The following is a 19,449-nucleotide window of genomic DNA, read 5'->3' on the forward strand; positions in this document are numbered from 1 at the left end:
CAAAGCCACGCACCCTATACTGCTTAATCTTGGAAGAAGACCAATCTAGTTTTGCTCTAATTAATGGGAGGTTGCCACAATCCTGTCTGTATTACAAAGCTCACCAAACACACAGCCAACCTTTCAAAGGTCTCTTGAAGAAAAAAAAACACTAAAAACTCTTGTTTAGAATGGAGACATCCTTATTAGAGATGAGCGGACGTACTCGTCCGAGCTTGATACTCGTTCGAGTATTAGCGTGTTCGAGATGCTCGTTACTCGTGACGAGTACCACGCGATGTTCGAGTTACTTTCACTTTCATCTCTGAGACGTTAGCGCGCTTTTCTGGCCAATAGAAAGACAGGGAAGGCATTACAACTTCCCCCTGTGACGTTCAAGCCCTATACCACCCCCCTGCAGTGAGTGGCTGGCGAGATCAGGTGTCACCCGAGTATATAAATCGGCCCCTCCCGCGGCTCGCCACAGATGCGTTCTGACAGAGATCAGGGAAAGTGCTGTCTTGCTGGAGTTGCTATAGGGAGAGCGTTAGGAGTGATTTTAGGCTTCAAGAACCGCAACGGTCCTTCTTAGGGCCACATCTAACCGTGTGCAGTAGTGTGGAGGCTGCTTTTTGCAGTGTTGCACATTTTTTTTTTTTTGTATATCGGCCGTGCAGAGCATTGCGCCCTGCAGTAATTATACATAGTCCAGGGCCAGTAGTGGTGGTGAGGCAGGGACAGAAGACATATTTATTGAATATAGGCAGTGGGCCTTTCCAAAAACTTTTGGGAAAAAAAATCTATTTGGGCTGCCTGTGACCGTCCTCAGTGTACTGGGTCTGTGCTGGGGGTAGTTGTCCTAATTCATACACAGCCAGCTAAGTGTTACAGCAGGCTTGCGCAAAATTATTTCCTGGCTCTGTGTTGGCTGTTACATCACCGCTGTATTCCAGTCCGCAGTGCAACAGTCTGCAGTTACTTTACATACTCCAGGGCCAGTAGTAGTGACGCAGAGAGAGAAGACATATACAGTGTATATAGGCAGTGGGCCTTTCCAAAAACATTTGGGAAAAAAAATCTATTTGGGCTGCCTGTGACCGTCCTCAGTGTACTGGGTCTGTGCTGGGGGTAGTTGTCCTAATTCATACGCAGCCAGCTAAGTGTTACAGCAGGCTTGCGCAAAATTATTTCCTGGCTCTGTGTTGGCTGTTACTTCACCGCTGTATTCCAGTCCACAGTGCAACAGTCTGCAATTATTTTACATACTCCAGGGCCAGTAGTGGTGACGCAGAGAGAGAGAAGACATATACAGTGTATATAGGCAGTGGGCCTTTCCAAAAACATTTGGGAAAAAAAATCTATTTGGGCTGCCTGTGACCGTCCTCAGTGTACTGGGTCTGTGCTGGGGGTAGTTGCCCTAATTCATACGCAGCCAGCTAAGTGTTACAGCAGGCTTGCGCAAAATCATTTCCTGGCTCTGCTGTGCGTTCCGTAAGCGAAGTCAGCCTCCAACCACAGGCCAATAAGTGGCACATTTAATTACAGCGTTCTGTTTCTGCACTACTGGTAATACACCATGCTGAGGGGTAGGGGTAGGCCTAGAGGACGTGGACGCGGGCGAGGACGCGGAGGCCCAAGTCAGGGTGTGGGCAAAGGCCGAGCTCCTGATCCAGGTGTATCGCAGCCGACTGCTGCGGGATTAGGAGAGAGGCACGTTTCTGGCGTCCCCACATTCATCTCACAATTAATGGGTCCACGCGGTAGACCTTTATTAGAAAATGAGCAGTGTGAGCAGGTCCTGTCGTGGATTGCAGAAAGTGCATCCAGCAATCTATCGAACACCCAGAGTTCTGCGCCGTCCACTGCTGCAACTCTGAATCCTCTGGCTGCTGCTCCTCCTTCCTCCCAGCCTCCTCACTCCATTACAATGACACATTCTGAGGAGCAGGCAGACTCCCAGGAACTGTTCTCGGGCCCCTGCCAGAATGGCAGCAAGGGTTCCGAATCCTCTCCAACTGGAGGAGTTTGTCGTGACCGATGCCCAAACTTTTGAAAGTTCCCGGGGTCCGGGGGATGAGGCTGGGGACTTCCGGCAACTGTCTCAAGACCTTTCAGTGGGTGAGGAGGACGATGACGATGAGACACAGTTGTCTATCAGTGACGTACCGTGTTTCCCCGAAAATAAGACAGTGTCTTATATTAATTTTTGTTAAAAAAGGTTTAACTTTTTTACATGTATAGCTGCCTGGACACTATTTAAATTGACTTTTTAAATTAACTGTTAGCAGGGCTTAATTTTGGAGTGGGGCTTATATTTCAAGCATCCTCAAAAAGCCTGAAAAATCATTTTGCATCCTCAAAAATTCAGGAAAATCATGCTATGTCTTATTTTTTGGGGATGTCTTATTTTCAGGGAAACAGGGTAGTAGTAAGGGCAGTAAGTCCGAGGGAGGAGCACACAGAGGATTCGGAGGAAGAGCAGCAGGACGATGAGGTGACTGACCCCACCTGGCTTGCTACGCCTACTGAGGACAGGTCTTCAGAGGGGGAGGCAAGGGCAGCAGCAGGGCAGGTTGCAAGAGGCAGTGCGGTGTCCAGGGGTAGAGGCAGGGCCAGACCGAATAATCCACCAACTGTTTCCCAAAGCGCCCCCTCGCGCCATGCCACCCTGCAGAGGCCGAGGTGCTCAAAGGTCTGGCAGTTTTTCACTGAGAGTGCAGACGACCGACGAACAGTGGTGTGCAACCTTTGTCGCGCCAAGATCAGCCGGGGAGCCACCACCACCAGCCTCACCACCACCAGCATGCTCAGACATATGATGGCCAAGCACCCCACAAGGTGGGAAGAAAAACGTTCACCGCCTCCGGTTTGCACCGCTGCCTCTCCCCCTGTGCCCCAACCTGCCACTGAGATCCAACCCCCCTCTCAGGGCACAGGCACTACCGTCTCCTGGCCTGCACCCACACCCTCACCTCCGCTGTCCTCGGCCCCATCCACCAATGTCTGTCAGCGCACCGTCCAGCCGTCGCTAGCGCAAGTGTTGGAGCGCAAGCGCAAGTACGCCGCCACGCACCCGCACGTTAAACGTGCACATAGCCAAATTTATCAGCCTGGAGATGCTGCCGTATAGGGTTGTGGAAACGGAGGCTTTCAAAAGTATGATAGCGGCGGCGGCCCCGCGCTACTCAGTTCCCAGTCGCCACTACTTTTCCCGATGTGCCGTCCCAGCCCTGCACGACCACGTCTCCCGCAACATTGTACGCGCCCTCACCAACGCGGTTACTGCCAAGGTCCACTTAACAACAGACACGTGGACAAGCACAGGCGGGCAGGGCCACTATATTTTCCTGACGACACATTGGGTGAATTTAGTGGAGGCTGGGACAGAGTCAGAGCCTGGGACCGCTCACGTCCTACCCACCCCCAGAATTGCGGGCCCCAGCTCGGTGGTGGTATCTGCGGCGGTGTATGCTTCCTCCACTAAACCACCCTCCTCCTCCTCCACAACCTCTGTCTCGCAATCAAGATGTGTCAGCAGCAGCAGCACGTCGGCAGCAGTCGGTGTCGCGCGGCGTGGCAGCACAGTGGTGGGCAAGCGTCAGCAGGCCGTGCTGAAACTACTCAGCTTAGGAGATAAGAGTCACACGGCCCACGAACTGCTGCAGGGTCTGACAGAGCAGACCAACTGCTGGCTTGCGCCGCTGAGCCTCCAACCGGGCATGGTCGTGTGTGACAACGGCCGTAACCTGGTGGCGGCTCTGCAGCCTCACGCACGTGCCATGCCTGGCCCACATCTTTAATTTGGTGGTTCAGCGCTTTCTGAAAAGCTACCCACACTTGTCAGACCTGCTCGGAAAGGTGCGCCGGCTCTGCGCACATTTCCGCAAGTCCCACACGGACGCTGCCACCCTGCGCACCCTGCAACATCGGTTTCATCTGCCAGTGCACCGACTGCTGTGCGACGTGCCCACACGGTGGAACTCTACGCTCCACATGTTGGCCAGGCTCTATGAGCAGCGTAGAGCTATAGTGGAATACCAACTCCAACATGGGCGGCGCAGTGGGAGTCAGCCTCCTCAATTCTTTACAGAAGAGTGGGCCTGGTTGGCAGACATCTGCCAGGTCCTTGGAAACTTTGAGGAGTCTACCCAGATGGTGAGCGGCGATGCTGCAATCATTAGCGTCACCATTCCTCTGCTATGCCTCTTCAGAAGTTCCCTGCAAAGCATAAAGGCAGACGCTTTGCGCTCGGAAGCAGAGGCGGGGGAAGACAGTATGTCGCTGGATAGTCAGAGCACCCTCCTGTCTATATCTCAGCGCGTTGAGGAGGAGGAGCATGAGGAGGATGAGGAGGAGGGGGAAGAGACAGCTTGGCCCACTGCTGACGGTACCCATGCTGCTTGCCTGTCATCCTTTCAGCGTGTTTGGCCTGAGGAGGAGGAGGAGGATCCTGAAAGTGATCTTCCTAGTGAGGACAGCCATGTGTTGCGTACAGGTACCCTGGCACACATGGCTGACTTTATGTTAGGATGCCTTTCTCATGACCCTCGCGTTACACGCATTCTGGCCACTACGGATTACTGGGTGTACACACTGCTCGACCCACGGTATAAGGAGAACCTTTCCACTCTCATACCCAAAGAAGAAAGGGGTTCGAGAGTGATGCTATACCACAGGACCCTGGCGGACAAACTGATGGTAAAATTCCCATCCGACAGCGCTAGTGGCCGAAGGCGCAGTTCCAAGGGCCAGGTAGCAGGGGAGGCGCAGAGATCAGGCAGCATGTACAGCACAGGCAGGGGAACACTCTCTAAGGCCTTTGACAGCTTTCTGGCTCCCCAGCAAGACTGTGTCACCGCTCCCCAGTCAAGGCTGAGTCGGCGGGAGCACTGTAAAAGGATAGTGAGGGAGTACCCCTACAACTACTGGGTGTCGAAGCTGGACACGTTGCCTGAACTCACGCTGTATGCCCTGGAGGTACTTGCTTGTCCTGCGGCTAGCGTCTTATCAGAGAGGGTGTTTAGTGCGGCTGGGGGAATCATCACAGATAAGCGTACCCGCCTGTCAACCGACAGTGCCGACAGGCTTACACTCATCAAGATGAACAAAGCCTGGATTTCACCAGACTTCTCTTCTCCACCAGCGGACAGCAGCGATACCTAAACAATACGTAGGCTGCACCCGCGGATGGAAGCATTGTTCTCTATCACCATCAAAAACGTGGACCTTTTAGCTTCATCAATATGTGTATAATATTCATCCTCCTCCTCCTGCTCCTCCTCCTGAAAACTGACGTAATCACGCCGAAAGGGCAATTTTTCTTAGGCCCACAAGGCTCAGTCATATAATTTTTGTAAACCATTTTTATACTTTTCAATGCTCATTAAAGCGTTGAAACTTTCACCTCAACCAATTTTTATTTTAACTGGGCTGCCTCCAGGCCTAGTTACAAATTAAGCCACATTAACCAAAGCGATTAATGGGTTTCACCTGCCCTCTTGGCTGGGCATGGGCAATTTTTCTGACATACATTAGTACTGTTGGTACACCAATTTTTTGGGGCCCTCGCCTACAGTGTAATCCAATTAATTTTTTGCCCACCTGCATTAAAGCTGACGTTACATCAGCTGTGTTGGGCACTGCAATGGTATATATTTATGTACCGCCGGTGGGTTCCAGGGAGCCACCCATGATGTGGGTCCACAGGGAGTTGTAACTGCATGTGTCTACTTCTAAAGAACCCCAGTCTGACTGGGGCATGCAGTGTGGGCCGAAGCCCACCTGCATTAAACATGACATTACCTCAGCTGTGCTGGGCAATGCAATGGGATATATTTATGTACCGCCGGTGGCTTCCTGGCACCCACCCATGCTGTCGGTCCACACGGAGTTGTAACTGCATGTGTCTACTTCTAAAGAACCCCAGTCTGACTGGGGCATGCAGTGTGGGCCGAAGCCCACCTGCATTTAATCGGACGTTACCTCAGCTGTGATGGGCACTGCAATGGGATACATTTATGTACAGCCGGTGGGTTCCAGGGAGCCACCCATGCTGTGGGTGCACACGGAATTCCCATTGCGGAGTTGTACCTGCCTGTGACTATTTATAAAAAAACGCGGTCTGACTGGGGCATGCAGACATCTTGACAGAATGAATAGTGTGTGGCACATAGGTTCCCCATTGCTATGCCCACGTGTGCAGCTCCTGATGGAGGTGGCACAGGATTGGATTTCCCATTGCTTCTGTACAGCATTGTGGGCTATCGCCCCACCCCTTTTAAAGAGGGTCGCTGCCAACCCTCTGCAGTGTGTGCCTGCGGTTCCTCCTCATGGCAGACGCACTTATAAATAGACATGAGGGTGGTGTGGCATGAGTGCAGCTGAAGGCTGCGCAGGGACACTTTGGTGTGCGCTGTGGACACTGCGTCAGGCGGGGGGGTTGGGCAGCATGTAACCTAGGAGAAGTGGCAGCGGAGTGTCATGCAGGCAGTGATTGTGCTTTGTTGGAGGTAGTGTGGTGCTTAGCTAAGGTATGCATTGCTAATGAGGGCTTTTCAGAAGTAAAAGTTGTTGGGAGGGGGGGGGGCACTCTTGCCGCTATTGTGGCTTAATAGTGGGACCTGGGAACTTGAGATGCAGCCCAACATGTAGCCCCTCGCCTGCCCTATCCGTTGCTGTGTCGTTCCCATCACTTTCTTGAATTGCCCAGATTTTCACAAATGAAAACCTTAGCGAGCATCGGCGATATACAAAAATGCTCGGGTCACCCATTGACTTCAATGGGGTTCGTTACTCGAAACGAACCCTCGAGCATCGCAATACTTTTGTCCCGAGTAACGAGCACCCGAGCATTTTGGTGCTCGCTCATCTCTAATTCATATAATTTTTTTGTAAAACCTGTATTTTTACTTTAAGCTATTACTCTCTCCAACATGAAAACCCTCCAGAAAAATCTGTTTACACTATGAAGAGTTTTCATCTTCTCTAGTTGTCTACCACCTCCTCCCCCTCAGTTGCTCTCCAATTCATCAGATTGTTTGTATTTAGACACCCTAGAACAGTGATGGCGAACCTTTTAGAGACAGAGTGCTCAAACTGCCACCGAAAACCCACTTATTTATAGCAAAGTGCCAACACGCCAGGGGGGGCAGGGCTCATCGCAATGTATGATTTTTACATCCGTCATTCTAAAAAAGACAGGGGCATTTCAAAACATATAGGGAGTAATGCAGTATGTTTTTTTTTCCTTCTAGCTGGAGCATTGGAGTACCATTGGTGCAGATTTCGACTAGAAATTAGTTGCGTACTCGCAGCTGACTTCATACTATGCGGCGCTCTCCCTCACCTCCTCCAAAGGCTTCCCACTGTCAGCGCTCCCCAGCTTCCGGTTTGCAGCGGCCTGTAGTGGCCTCACCTGACCAGTAGTGCCGCACCTGACCAGGCTGCTGGGAATCGAAGGCGGGGAGCGCTGACAGAGGGAATCCCTCGGAGGAGGTGAGAGGGAGCGCAGCATAGTATGACATCAGCTGCAGATACACAACTGATTTCTTGTCAAAATCCATAGCAATAGTTTGGATTTTGACAGTTTTTTTATGCAGAAATTGCCGTGGAAATTTCTGCTGTGGACATTCCCCTGCATTTCCGCCATGTGTAAACGTATCCTAAGGCAGCTTGGGGTATGCTGCCATGTGCAGAGTAGCCTCAGTAGAAATACTGCGCCCCACAGTGGCCTCAGTAGTGACCCTCCACAGTGGCCCCAGTAGTAATAGTGATCCCCACAGTGGCTTCAGTAGTAATAGTGTCCCCTATATCAGTCCCAATAGTAATAGTGTCCCATACAATGGCCTCAGTAGTAACAGTGACCCCCCACAATAGGCTCAGTAGTAATAGTGTCCCATATAGTAGCTTCAATAGTAATAGGGACCCCCATAGTGGCCTCAGTAGTAATAGTGTCACCTATATCAGTCCCAGTAGTAATAATGTCCCACACAGTGGCCTCAATAGTAACAGTGAACCCCATAGTGGTCTCAGTAGTAAAAGTGTCCCCCACAGTAGCCTCAGTAACAATAGTAACCCCCTTAGCAGCCACAGTAATAATATAAACCCCTCTCAGCAACCCCTAGTAATATTATTGACCCCCTCAGTAATATTATTCCCCACAGCAGCCTCAGTAGTAATATCAACCCCTTCAGTAGCCCCAGTAGTAATATTAATCCCTCTCAGTAGCCCCAGTAGTATTAACCCCTTCAGTAGTCCCAGTAGTAGTAGTTACTCCAACCCATATACTTACCTTCTCCTTGCTCTTAGCGCCGCCCCTCCTCTGCTTGTGCTGAGCTCGGGTGCACGCTGATGTCAGTGTGCAGCCCGGAACGTTTCCTTCCTTGTCTTCTCTCCTGTGGAACTGAGGAGGGGATAACTCAGGGGAGGAGGAACCCGGTTGCACACTGACGTTAGAGAGTGTGCTGGGATCAGCAGTGGTGAGCGTCCGACGGCTCTGCGTGCCAGCAGGGAGGGCTCTGCGTGCCGCCTCTGGCAAGCATGCCCTAGGTTCACCACCACTGCCCTAGAAAGTGTGTCTGAGATTAAAAACATGAGGCTGAGCTGCAACACCATACATAGCTCATGGAAAAGAGTGGCCTGTTAGTACACCCTTGCAACCAGCACTTGGAGCACATGCCCTGCCAGACCCTCCTAGATGCCCAACTATCTTGTAGTTATCACCCTTTAAAGAAAAATCTGGCCATTTTGGCATTCGTAATGTTTGGCAATTCCCCAGTGTTGTGGTAAAATGGGTAGCTAAAATCTGTCTCACGCCATTATCAGATTGTGACAATAAGGGCTCAGTCAGACAAGCAAATTTTTCATGCATGTATGGGCGCAGGAAAAAAAAAAAATCGCACATCGCATGTAGAAACGTGACCGGGTGTATTTGCACTCACATGTCCTATCTTTTGCAGGTGTGATTTTTTTCTGCTTGTAAAAAAATGGACATGTGACCTCTTTCAATTGAAAACATTGGTTCTAATAGATCCATTTTGAAAACACACCTATACATGTGTAAAAAAATTCGCTAGTCTGACAAGCCCCTAGAGTTTTCTATATTGCATATCTGGCTACTCTAAAACTTTTTGGCCTAATGGTCTCATAGGCTGTTTTGGCAGGAAGCACATGGATTTCTGCAAACCCCATTCAGAGAATGGAACAGTTGCAGAAATTTCTGTAACAAATTTGCCATATGCGAATATATACTTATTAAACAAATGCCTTAAAGGGGTTTTGCCATATTAGAAAAAATATTCCCTATCCATTGATTGCGAGATTACTTACAGATCAATGGGGCTCCAAATCTGAGAGCGTGGCTCCGGCGTATCCTGAAGGGAGCACAGTGGCAGTCACACATCTACACCGGTGATCCATTTCTTTCAATTGGACCTCCAGAGATAGCAGAAGTCTAGAACTCTGCTACCACCAGTGGTCCCATTGATTGAATGTAGTTGTGGTGTGCATGTGCGACTGCTGCTACCAACAATTCTGGATGCACCAGAGCCCATACTTGGTATTGCTGGGGGTCCTACTGATCAGACTTCCACCAATCTAAAAGTTATCTCCTATGTTGTGGATAGGCGGATAACTTTCAAACATGGCGCAAGTCCTTTAAGCATGTAGACTGCAGTGTGCGATTGCTAAATTATGAAAAATTGAACGCTTTAATTTGCAAACTTTGCAAATCACAATGGACATTACTTTTAAATCCATTTAAATATGTTTGTATAAACAGCAGGACAATAATGCTAAACAGTATGATTAAACATAGGTTCATAAACATATTTTCTACACAAAACATATTGTTCTGGATTGGAAGTCAATTAATTCCCTTATTTGTTTTAATGTTGGGTGAGAGAATGACTACCTGCAATTCGTATGCGGTATGTAATTATTTTTCAGAGAAAATAATCAAAATAAACTGGCTTTTTCCCTAGTAATGCTGGCAGAAGTGAAGGCTACCCCCTGAGGGCACCATATGTTCTAGTTTATGACAATTTGTGTGGAACTGTATGTGCTTACTATTAAAAGTGTTTTAAGTGATGTTCTATAGCTGTATGGCTTGGTCTGTTGTACATTAATACAGTTTGCACAGAATCTCTAGAGAAGTAATTGAGGGAGGAAAAAACAAAATTGACAGACAAGAATAGAGAAGGGAGGAATAAAAAAATAGTTCCCATATTCACAAACCAAATAGCCCATAGGAGCATAAAATACAGTGAATACGGATGTTACATGCGTATTTGCTGCACTTTTTACATATGCTGCCAGAGGATAGTGTGAAAAAGGTGACATAAATTAGGCTTTCTTGCAAAGTTTTTGCACGTCTGAAAAAACGAAGTGAATATGCACCAAATACGCACATACACTCCCACTGAAAACAGTGCATTTTTGGTGGACCAGTACTGCATATGCCCTTGTGAATGAGCGCTAAAGCATACTTCTAAATGCTGTAAATATATATGATGAAAGATAGCAGTCCCCATCATTGTATACAGACAACAGAATAATAAACTGTACGAATAGGAAATAAAAATGGAAAAAAGTTTCACTCTCTGGTTTTAATTAATTAGTTGCATACTGGAGTCCATAATATGTTCACATGAAATGTAAATGACATTTCATATGATTAATGTCCATTGATGTGCCCATTAGCATATACTGTATCTATCAGGCTATCATACTGATTATTTTATTATGTGTTACATAGGTAAATTCTCTTTAAAATGAATACTTTTAAATACATTATTAATGCCTCCATTGTAATGTCTGTAAACAGCCCAACCTAGTTTGACGTACAGCAAATTGGTTTTAAGAAGAAAATGACAAATGGTATACCAGAATCAGCCGGATCTTTTATTGCGCAGTCATGTCTCTTTAGTAGCAAGGACATCTCTATCAACAGTAGAATATATTCAGATGCCCAGTCTAATGCAAGTATTGATCAGCTTTAACCATTAACATAAAATAAATATCTTCTCCGCTGTATAAAGAACCGTTTAAAATTAAGGGAACAGATTTGACAGAAGTTAATAAAAGAAAATAAAACTGATCTACAGTTCTCACATATTCCATATTTACTACTGATATGCACTTTTTTCACCCCCGCTCCCAACTTCTTTGAGGCAGGAATTGCATTATGGATTTTGGAAACATTTTTTAGGGGTTGCCTAATTGTAATAATGTTGGGAATTAAGGTCCATTTAAACATAGCGATTAGCGCTTAAAATTCGCTCAAAAGCCATCTTTTGAATGATAAGTGTTGGGTGTAAATGTGCCCATCTTTCACAGCTGATAAGACGGACCGCACGCTGTGTTCTGCCCATGGACGTTGATTACATTGTCTCAGCTGTCAACCCTGTGGCAGAGCAAAGGGAATTTATTCAAAGAACAGCAGGTAGTCTGTTCTCTGAATACAGCTCTCGGCGGCTCACACGCTTTTAATTGGTACTAATAGGCATTAGTACACAGTAGTAGTTTATGCAAAATGATCGCTCAAAAGCCCTCTTTTGAGCGATCATCTTTGTGTGTAAATGCACCTTTACTGAGTTAGACAAAAACAATTAAGTGCATGAACGTTGTAGCAACTTTGTATTCTGACATTGTTCTGATATTTGCAGCAGATCTGGAACTAGTCACTTGCAGAGGCAGTGATGGTATATAGTATTCTAGGCAGGTAAATGTGGGAAAACTCCTTTAAGTATTCAGCGCAAGGGCGAACTAGAACTAAGACAAAGGCAAATAAATATGGAGAACTGTGGAGGAATCAGCATGTCTCTATTTCTTAATATTATAATAAGCATTTGGTATAATCAGCCTTTTTTAAGATGCCCATAGTCAAAGGTCAAAATGCAGGCATTTTGAGAAGGATTTGGTCATTAGCCGAGATTTCCTACCGGTAACCTGAAAGTGACATTATTATGTTATATACTGTAATACCTGTATATCAATATCCTCTTCTCACGCTGATGTATTATATTAAAAACACTGGTGACAGGACGGAGATTACAATGAGACATGACTTGTGAAGAATAAAGTTACTGTGGCAGGTGATTAACTATTGATTTATCAGTATTACCTTTAATTTAGACAACTGTCCAAGGTCTTTAGCTGCACTGAAAATCATCTGAGCCCCCTGGAGAAGATAAAGACAACAGATTTATTATCTAAATAAATTCAAAGGAAATAGTCATGAATATTAATCCTGTCACATTTAAATGGTATAATTGAAGCGCAGGAACAGCATGCAGAGTTTAAGTACTGCTTAATTAATAGACAACAATGTTTAGAGAAATCACATTAACTTTATGCAGCATGCATTCTTTGTTCTAAATAATTCCGGTATCACAGGATGAAATAGAACCTCTTTCAAGGAAGAACAATTCATTCACCTTTCTTCACTCATTTGTAAATGAATGAGGAAAAAAGGGCAAAAAATATTCATAGTGTGAATGATTAATTACAAAAAAGTACTGTGCAGCTTCACAGCCTAATTCACTTGGAAGGGTTGGAGAAAACTAGAGTTTCAGGCCTCTCCATTCTGATACAAATCGATCCTTCAATCAATCAACTAATCAATAATGTATATGAATATATTACAACAGTGTTAAAATTTTCTGTCATGGTGCCCACAACTTGGCTTGGTGGCCTCGGTTATGTAGTTTACGGCTCCCAACACCTCCCCTGCCAAAGCATTTTGGAGTAAGCAGTAGAGTCTCTAAAGGTGCCCATGCACATACAATAAAAGTTACCCGAAACTGACAATTTTAGCCATTTTGGGCAACAGGTGTTTGATAAAAATATAATAACAGTTGTTTGTGATAGCTGATAGTGGACTGTAGTCTGACAGGAAATGTGACCCATCATAATGGAAAATGTTGCCCGTGTTCATCAAAAAATAGAGGTGTATGGCGTGCTTGACCACATTAGGCCAATCACTTGCCACATTACACAAACCTACTGTCTCTTTTTGTTGTTTTTAAAACCATGTACATACATAGGATCCCATTTTTTTTATTGTGTGTATATATAGACTGTCAAATAACAAAAAAAGGAGAAAATATACATACAATATAAAAAAATATTTAAAATATTACCCACTGGTGGGAAATAACTGAGAACTTGTGTATATATGCAAACAAATATCTGGTGATGCTAAAAAAAATACATATATGTCTAAGGCATACAAACATATTCCTCTATATGTAGATTAAAGTCAGATATCCATGCAGATACTATATCAGGAAATAGTAAATGTCTAGCATACTTTCATTCAAGCTTCCACCAGTAACATGAGAGCCTGCAAGACACATATGTAACCTCTATCTAAACTTCAAAATTCAATACATGATTAAGTACAATATCATTGGGTTACCTTAGTTATACACCATGCCACTCAGAATAACACCATAACAAGGTTAAAAAAACATTTTCGACAACCATTTCTAGGATGGTGTTGTGACACATTGGTATTGTCAGTGCTGTATTTGCATGGTGACTGCTATGATTACCTTAACCCCTTCCCACCCAGATTTAAAATCCATAGCAAAGGTCAACTTACGTTGCAAATTTGCGGTGTGTGGATGGGATTTCTTGAAATCCCGCCCACATTGTTTGTACGGCAAAATGCTGTGGATTTTCTGCAGCAAATTCTACCACGTGAACATATTGTGAAGCATACAAGATTTATAACTCACATACAAAAAAAATACATATATATACACATACACACACATGTACACATAGAATGAGTATGTTTTATTGATTTTGCTTACAGTGGGCCTAACTATAGGGGATGCAGGGGATGCGGTTGCAACCAGCCCCAGGACCCTTAGGGGGCTCATAACGCCTCTCTTCTCCATATAGGGAGCCTAGTAGTATGAGTAAAGCATTATAGTTGGGGGCCCTGTTACAGACTTTACATTGGGGCCCCAAATCTTCAAGTCACTGGGTATGAGTACAGGTGGAGGATGGGGAGGGCCCCAGCTGAACTTTTGCACCCGAGCCCCTGAACCTTTGGTTACACCTCTGACTTGATACTTTTTTTTAACACTCTCCCCTTGACCAGCTAGAGATCAGTATGTATATAGCTATACTGATTGAGCTCTAATGAAGAGGGGATGAGCATGAGGGGACAGGCAGAACTAATACACTGCAATCTCTGCAACTGGAGGTCACAGCAGTTACATGCCTGGAGACTATGACAAATGGTCTTCGGGCAAAGCACTGTGATGTCAGCTTTATCTGGGCAGTGACGTCATGGAGGTGATTGGGGACAGAACCTATTTGTATGTTCTTATTATTTAGCACCTGAAAATTCTATTGTTTGACTTTCTAAAATCTAGCAACAGATAAAACATTTCAGTCTAGAACAGATGAGCAAAAAATGACCAGACTAAACAAAAAAGAGCAAGCCTGACACTTATATTACTTGTATTTTTTATTTTATAGGGGGAAAAAAGCGTTATTGTGTTCTCCGTCTATTTTCATGGTAAAAATTGGGAAAGTAACCAAGCTGAAGAATAGTATGAGCGTGGCTTTCCATTTTTTGCTTCGAGACCTTGAGAAAAGACTGACATCAATATTGTGGATATTACTATGTTTTATCTCTTTATTCCCTCTCATTTATATAGCGCTGTTCTACAACACTGTAGATATAAAATCCACAAATCATACAGTAAATAAAATATCTTTATGTTTATATGTTTGAAAGTTTCTAGAGCAATATCTACTTCTGGCTCTTGCTGCTTCTAATTTAATACTAAAATGCTACTTATATAATTTGGTTGCATCGCCCACAAAACAGCTATTAACTAAATGTAGCTAGGATAAATAGACAGCAAGTGATGCCAAAAACTGTCATGATAGTGCAAGCCGGTGCTACCCATTTTGTGTTAAACAACCATCTGCTTATCTTCCCACTACAGTGGAATACTAACATGTGTTATATCACAATTACCCTAAGAACTATAATTACTGGAGTTTTTTGGCAGAATAGCAAGGAACATTCCACATGGCTTTGTATTAAAACAGATGATAAAAATAACCATTTTGTGTCTGCATTGGAAAGATCTATGACACTTGCTGTATGCAGAATCTAGGAAAAATTCCATTTATGGGCTAAATATGCAAAATGAAACCTTATCTACTACAGACATGGAGGGCAGTAATCACACTATCAATCATACTCATGAGTAATAGTTAAAAATTACAGACTTTTGCTGATAGCTCCCTTTTATGCTGGGCACACATTCTCAATTTTGTCACATTTTCGACTAGTTTATTTGAGGTATCTGTCAATGATCCTATTAATATGACTATGATACCAAAATATCACTGAGCATTAAAGAAGCTGTTGGATTTGGAACATCTCTTCTTGTTATAAGGTCCCTGACAATAAGCTGACCAAAGGGTGTCCTGGTGCTAGATAGTCAGTGATCAGCTATAAGAATTTAGAGAAACCTTACAGCCAGTGTCATTTCCATGCCGGACCATCACAAGTCAAATTACAGAGCTCCCACTGAAATCAGCGACCAGTCCTTGTAATGTATGGACAGAAGAAGCACTCCCGGGCAGAAGGAAACCTTCACTCTCACTAAAAGAGTGAATTCACACCGCATTAGGGCTCAGTTCAGGGTTTAAGTCTCCGCTTTTGAAGAGAAGGTGAATAAAACTGAAAGTGAAACTGTAAAACTAATCTTTGTTTTACTTCAGTTCGCTTCAGTTCCGTTTTGCTTCTGTTTTTTTATTTTTTTACCTCTTTCCTCCTCCGTTTGGGGAGCAGGAACACAACACTCCCTGGCCGAATGGTTCCATCCTATGACAGAAGCAAAGAGCGCCGAATGGCTCCCCATTGACTATAATGGGAGTCCATTAGATTTCTGGAGAGCAGTCTGACATTTTGTCGAAATTCACAGGATGAAATAACGCTGTTTACAGCAATATTTAGTCCGATTTACTAGCGGAAATCAGTGATTGAGGTTGTGAATGGGCCTAACGCAGCAAACAGCATTTTTGTTCTTGTAAAAAAAAAAAACGGAAGCAAACTGAAAACATTCAGATTTTTTTGAAAATCCTTTGAAATCAATGAGGAAAAATGTGATTGGTTTAATTCAGTTTTAGGGCGAGCACCCACTGGCGTTTGCGTTGGTAGTGCGTGAAAAACGCAGCGTTTTCGCATCTACGCGTTTGCGTTTTTCGCGCGTTTTTCGCTGCGTTTTTTTAACGCAAAACGCGGAGAATGTCTCATCCTAAAACGTTGCATAGCGTTTCTATACCAACACACCCTACAGCACCTGTGAAGAATGCCCGCCCTTCCACAGTCTTCATTACTGTTGTCTGCAAAAACGCCACGCGACGCGCGCGAATTGCGTTGCGTTGCGTTTTTTCCGGGAGCATTGAAAACCATGTGAGAAGTTAGATTAAAAAAATGAGCCAGAGTGAAAGGACAGCAGCGAGGCGATTTTGCGGGGCGGGGCGATTTTAAAAACGCCAGTGGACATGAGCACACTTTATCTCTATGCCTGTGCAGGAAAAACGCAAAACGCAAAACGCAGGTAAAAAAACGCCAGTGGGTGCTCGCCCTCAGGGTATATACACACTGGTGTTATAAAAGATGCACACAAGAAATCTGTTCAAATGAGTTTTCCAATTTAAAAAAGGAAAGAAAAAAAAAAAAAAAAAAAAACCTCACATTATTACACATTCAGGTCAGTTTCACACGGCTGAGAAAATCATGTGAGATTCGTGCGTTCTGAGACGCACGAATATGAACCCCATTCATTTGAGTGAGGTCATACACATGAGCGATGTTTTCCCACATGGCACCCCAATGTAATGCTATGCGGGAAACATATTGCGGCATGTTCTATCTTCCTGCTTGCTCGCGCACTGCAGCCCCTTTGATAGCAAATAGGAGAACGCTGTGATCTTCTGCCGCAGCTGTGACAGTCGCGGCGGAGGTTTCCTTCATCTCCGAAGTGGTGCAAGGCTGTTTTCACATGAAAACGCCTTGCATCCACAGGGCTTTAACATGGTGGGGAGCATAATATGGGTGTGGGATTCATGCCTTGATATTGCGCTCACCCATGTGTGGCTAGACTCACTGAAATAGATACATGGAAATATTAACATACAGGTGTAGCAGCGCCATCTGTAGAGCAGATCACCTGGAGACTTTAAGCCGCAAAGCGCTAATTGCGTAGCATAATTGCTGCCACTCACTTCAAACAGAAGCCGTGCTATGCAATTAACGTAGTCGTGTTGAACCATGGCTCTGGCTCAGCACAACTCATTAGCAGAGTAGTATGCTATTGTATCACGCATTAGCGCTGCTGCATCTTTATATAACACAATTATCAGCTAGAACATTAAAGGCACCTGCCTTACATTGTAGGTTCCCCTCAAGCTGCCAAAATAGCATTGAGCTCTCGAGAACTCCATTTGGCACCAAGATGTTAGCATCAGACTCATTAAATTTTCTAAGTTGTTTGGTGGAGCCTCTATGAATCACACTTGTATTTCTAGCACATCCCACAGATGCTCAGGCAGATTGAGATCTGGGGTATCTGGAGGCCAAGCTAATACCTTGAACTCTCTGTCCTTCAAGGATGGTACTGCTACATCTGTACTTGGTCTGCAATAATGTTTAGGTAGGTGATACAAGTAAAAGAATATGTCTTGCTTTATTTATTCCATATGTGCCTAAGGGCTCTTTCCCACGAGCATATATCGGCCGGCCATTTTCACGGCCGGCTGAGATACGCTGTGATCTGATGCATTGGATTCCAATGCATCAGCTCACATGGGTGTATTCCTGAGACGTAAAAGCGCCCGGCCAGCTAATATAGCACCAAGCATTTTGACGTTGGGCCCAAAAGATAGTCCTGGAACTATCTTTTGGGCCGGGATACGTCAGCCGCTGCATGGGCTTCTATGGGAGCCCATCGCAGCGGCCAGAGATGGTAGAGAGTTTAGCAGCTTGGCTGCTAAACTCCCTCCCTCTGCTCTCCTCCCCCCGTGCAGGCTCACGTCTGCTCTCCCCGCTGGCTCTTTGCAATGGGAGGGGGTTGGGTGGGGGTGGAGCTAAGCGCCGTACAGTCTCCTCCCATTGCTGGCTGCGGACAAGAGGCGGGCCGTGGGTGGGGCTAAGCCCAATCAATCTGGGTATGTCTAAGGCACATATGGAATAAATAAAGCAATACATATTCTTTTACCTACGGAAAGCAGCTTTTTCTTTTCTTGGAAAGAAGAAACTCACACTGTTGTGGATGCCAGGGGGCTGGGCGATTAGGCTGCACTCAGGAGGATTTGCTTGCGGGAGCTACAGCCAGCTGTGAATGCCAGGACAGTGCGATACTCTATATATATATATTTCTCTCTGCAATACATGTCAAAGTAACATCCACATGAAAGCAGGACTGAAGGTTTCCCAGACAAGCATGTCCAGATCATCACACTACCTCTGTTGGTTTGCCTTCTTACCATAGTGCATTCTAGTGCCATCTGTTCTCCAGGTAAATGAAGCACACGTGTCCATCCATGAATATAATGTAAAAAAAGAAACATGATTTGTCAGAAGAGACCCCCTTCTTTCACTGCTCCGTAGTCTATTTCTGACGCAGCCTAATAGGAAGCAGGCTGTGATACACTGTGTATTCTGAAGCCTATCACAGCCAGCATTCATTTTTTACAATAATATGTGCTACAGTAGCTCTTCTGTGGTATCTGACCAAACAGGCTAGCCTCCTAGCTTCAAGAGTAGCAAAAAAGTCCTAAATATCATGCATACTCTACAAAGTGAATGTAGACAAATCCTGGCTGAAATAGCCACAAAATATATGCCTATATTAGCACCCCAAGCCCCACCCATATCACCGCATTACATGCAGCTTCTTCAGTGGAGTTGAGCGAACGTACTCTGTCGAGTTTAATGCTCGTTCGAGTATTAGCGTACTCGATTGTGCTCGTTACTCGAACAAGCATCAAATCGTGTTCGACCCTGCCCCAGGGGGAGGGGGAGTGGGAGAGAGAGGAAAGAAAAAAAAGCTCGGGACCTGACGTCCCACATACAAAAATGCTCGAGTCTCCCATTGTAGTCAATGGGGTTTGTTACTCGAGTAGAGCTCTCGGAATTTTATGGACATTTGGGTGCTCACTCATCTCTATTCTTCAGGAGTATTTTCAGTTCACTGGTTGTCTTTCTTGGGCTTCTGGTAATTGCTAACCACTACCTACTGGAACCACCTCACAAATCTACCATTTTGGAGATGCTCTGACCTAGTTGTCTAGCCATCACAATTTAACCAGAGTTGCTCAGATCCATACAACTGTCATTTTTTTCTGTTCCAAAACATCATCAAGGAATGACAGTTTACTCGCTGCCTAATATATCCTCCCCCACACCACCCCCTCCCTTGACAAGTTCCG

General features: G+C 45.2%; 1 protein-coding gene across 2 annotated transcripts in view; it reads right to left on the minus strand.

The window, feature by feature from the left end:
- Positions 1–19,449, minus strand: part of UNC13C (unc-13 homolog C) — a 457,400-nt gene that overhangs the window by 41,234 nt on the left and 396,717 nt on the right. For both annotated transcript variants that reach the window (XM_066592576.1, XM_066592575.1), the window contains one exon: positions 12,101–12,157. In XM_066592576.1, coding sequence (XP_066448673.1) covers positions 12,101–12,157 — 57 coding nt within the window. The remainder of the gene's footprint in view (positions 1–12,100; positions 12,158–19,449) is intronic.

The sequence above is a fragment of the Eleutherodactylus coqui genome, chromosome 2, assembly GCF_035609145.1.
Source record: "Eleutherodactylus coqui strain aEleCoq1 chromosome 2, aEleCoq1.hap1, whole genome shotgun sequence".
NCBI classification, from domain to species: Eukaryota; Metazoa; Chordata; class Amphibia; order Anura; family Eleutherodactylidae; genus Eleutherodactylus; species Eleutherodactylus coqui.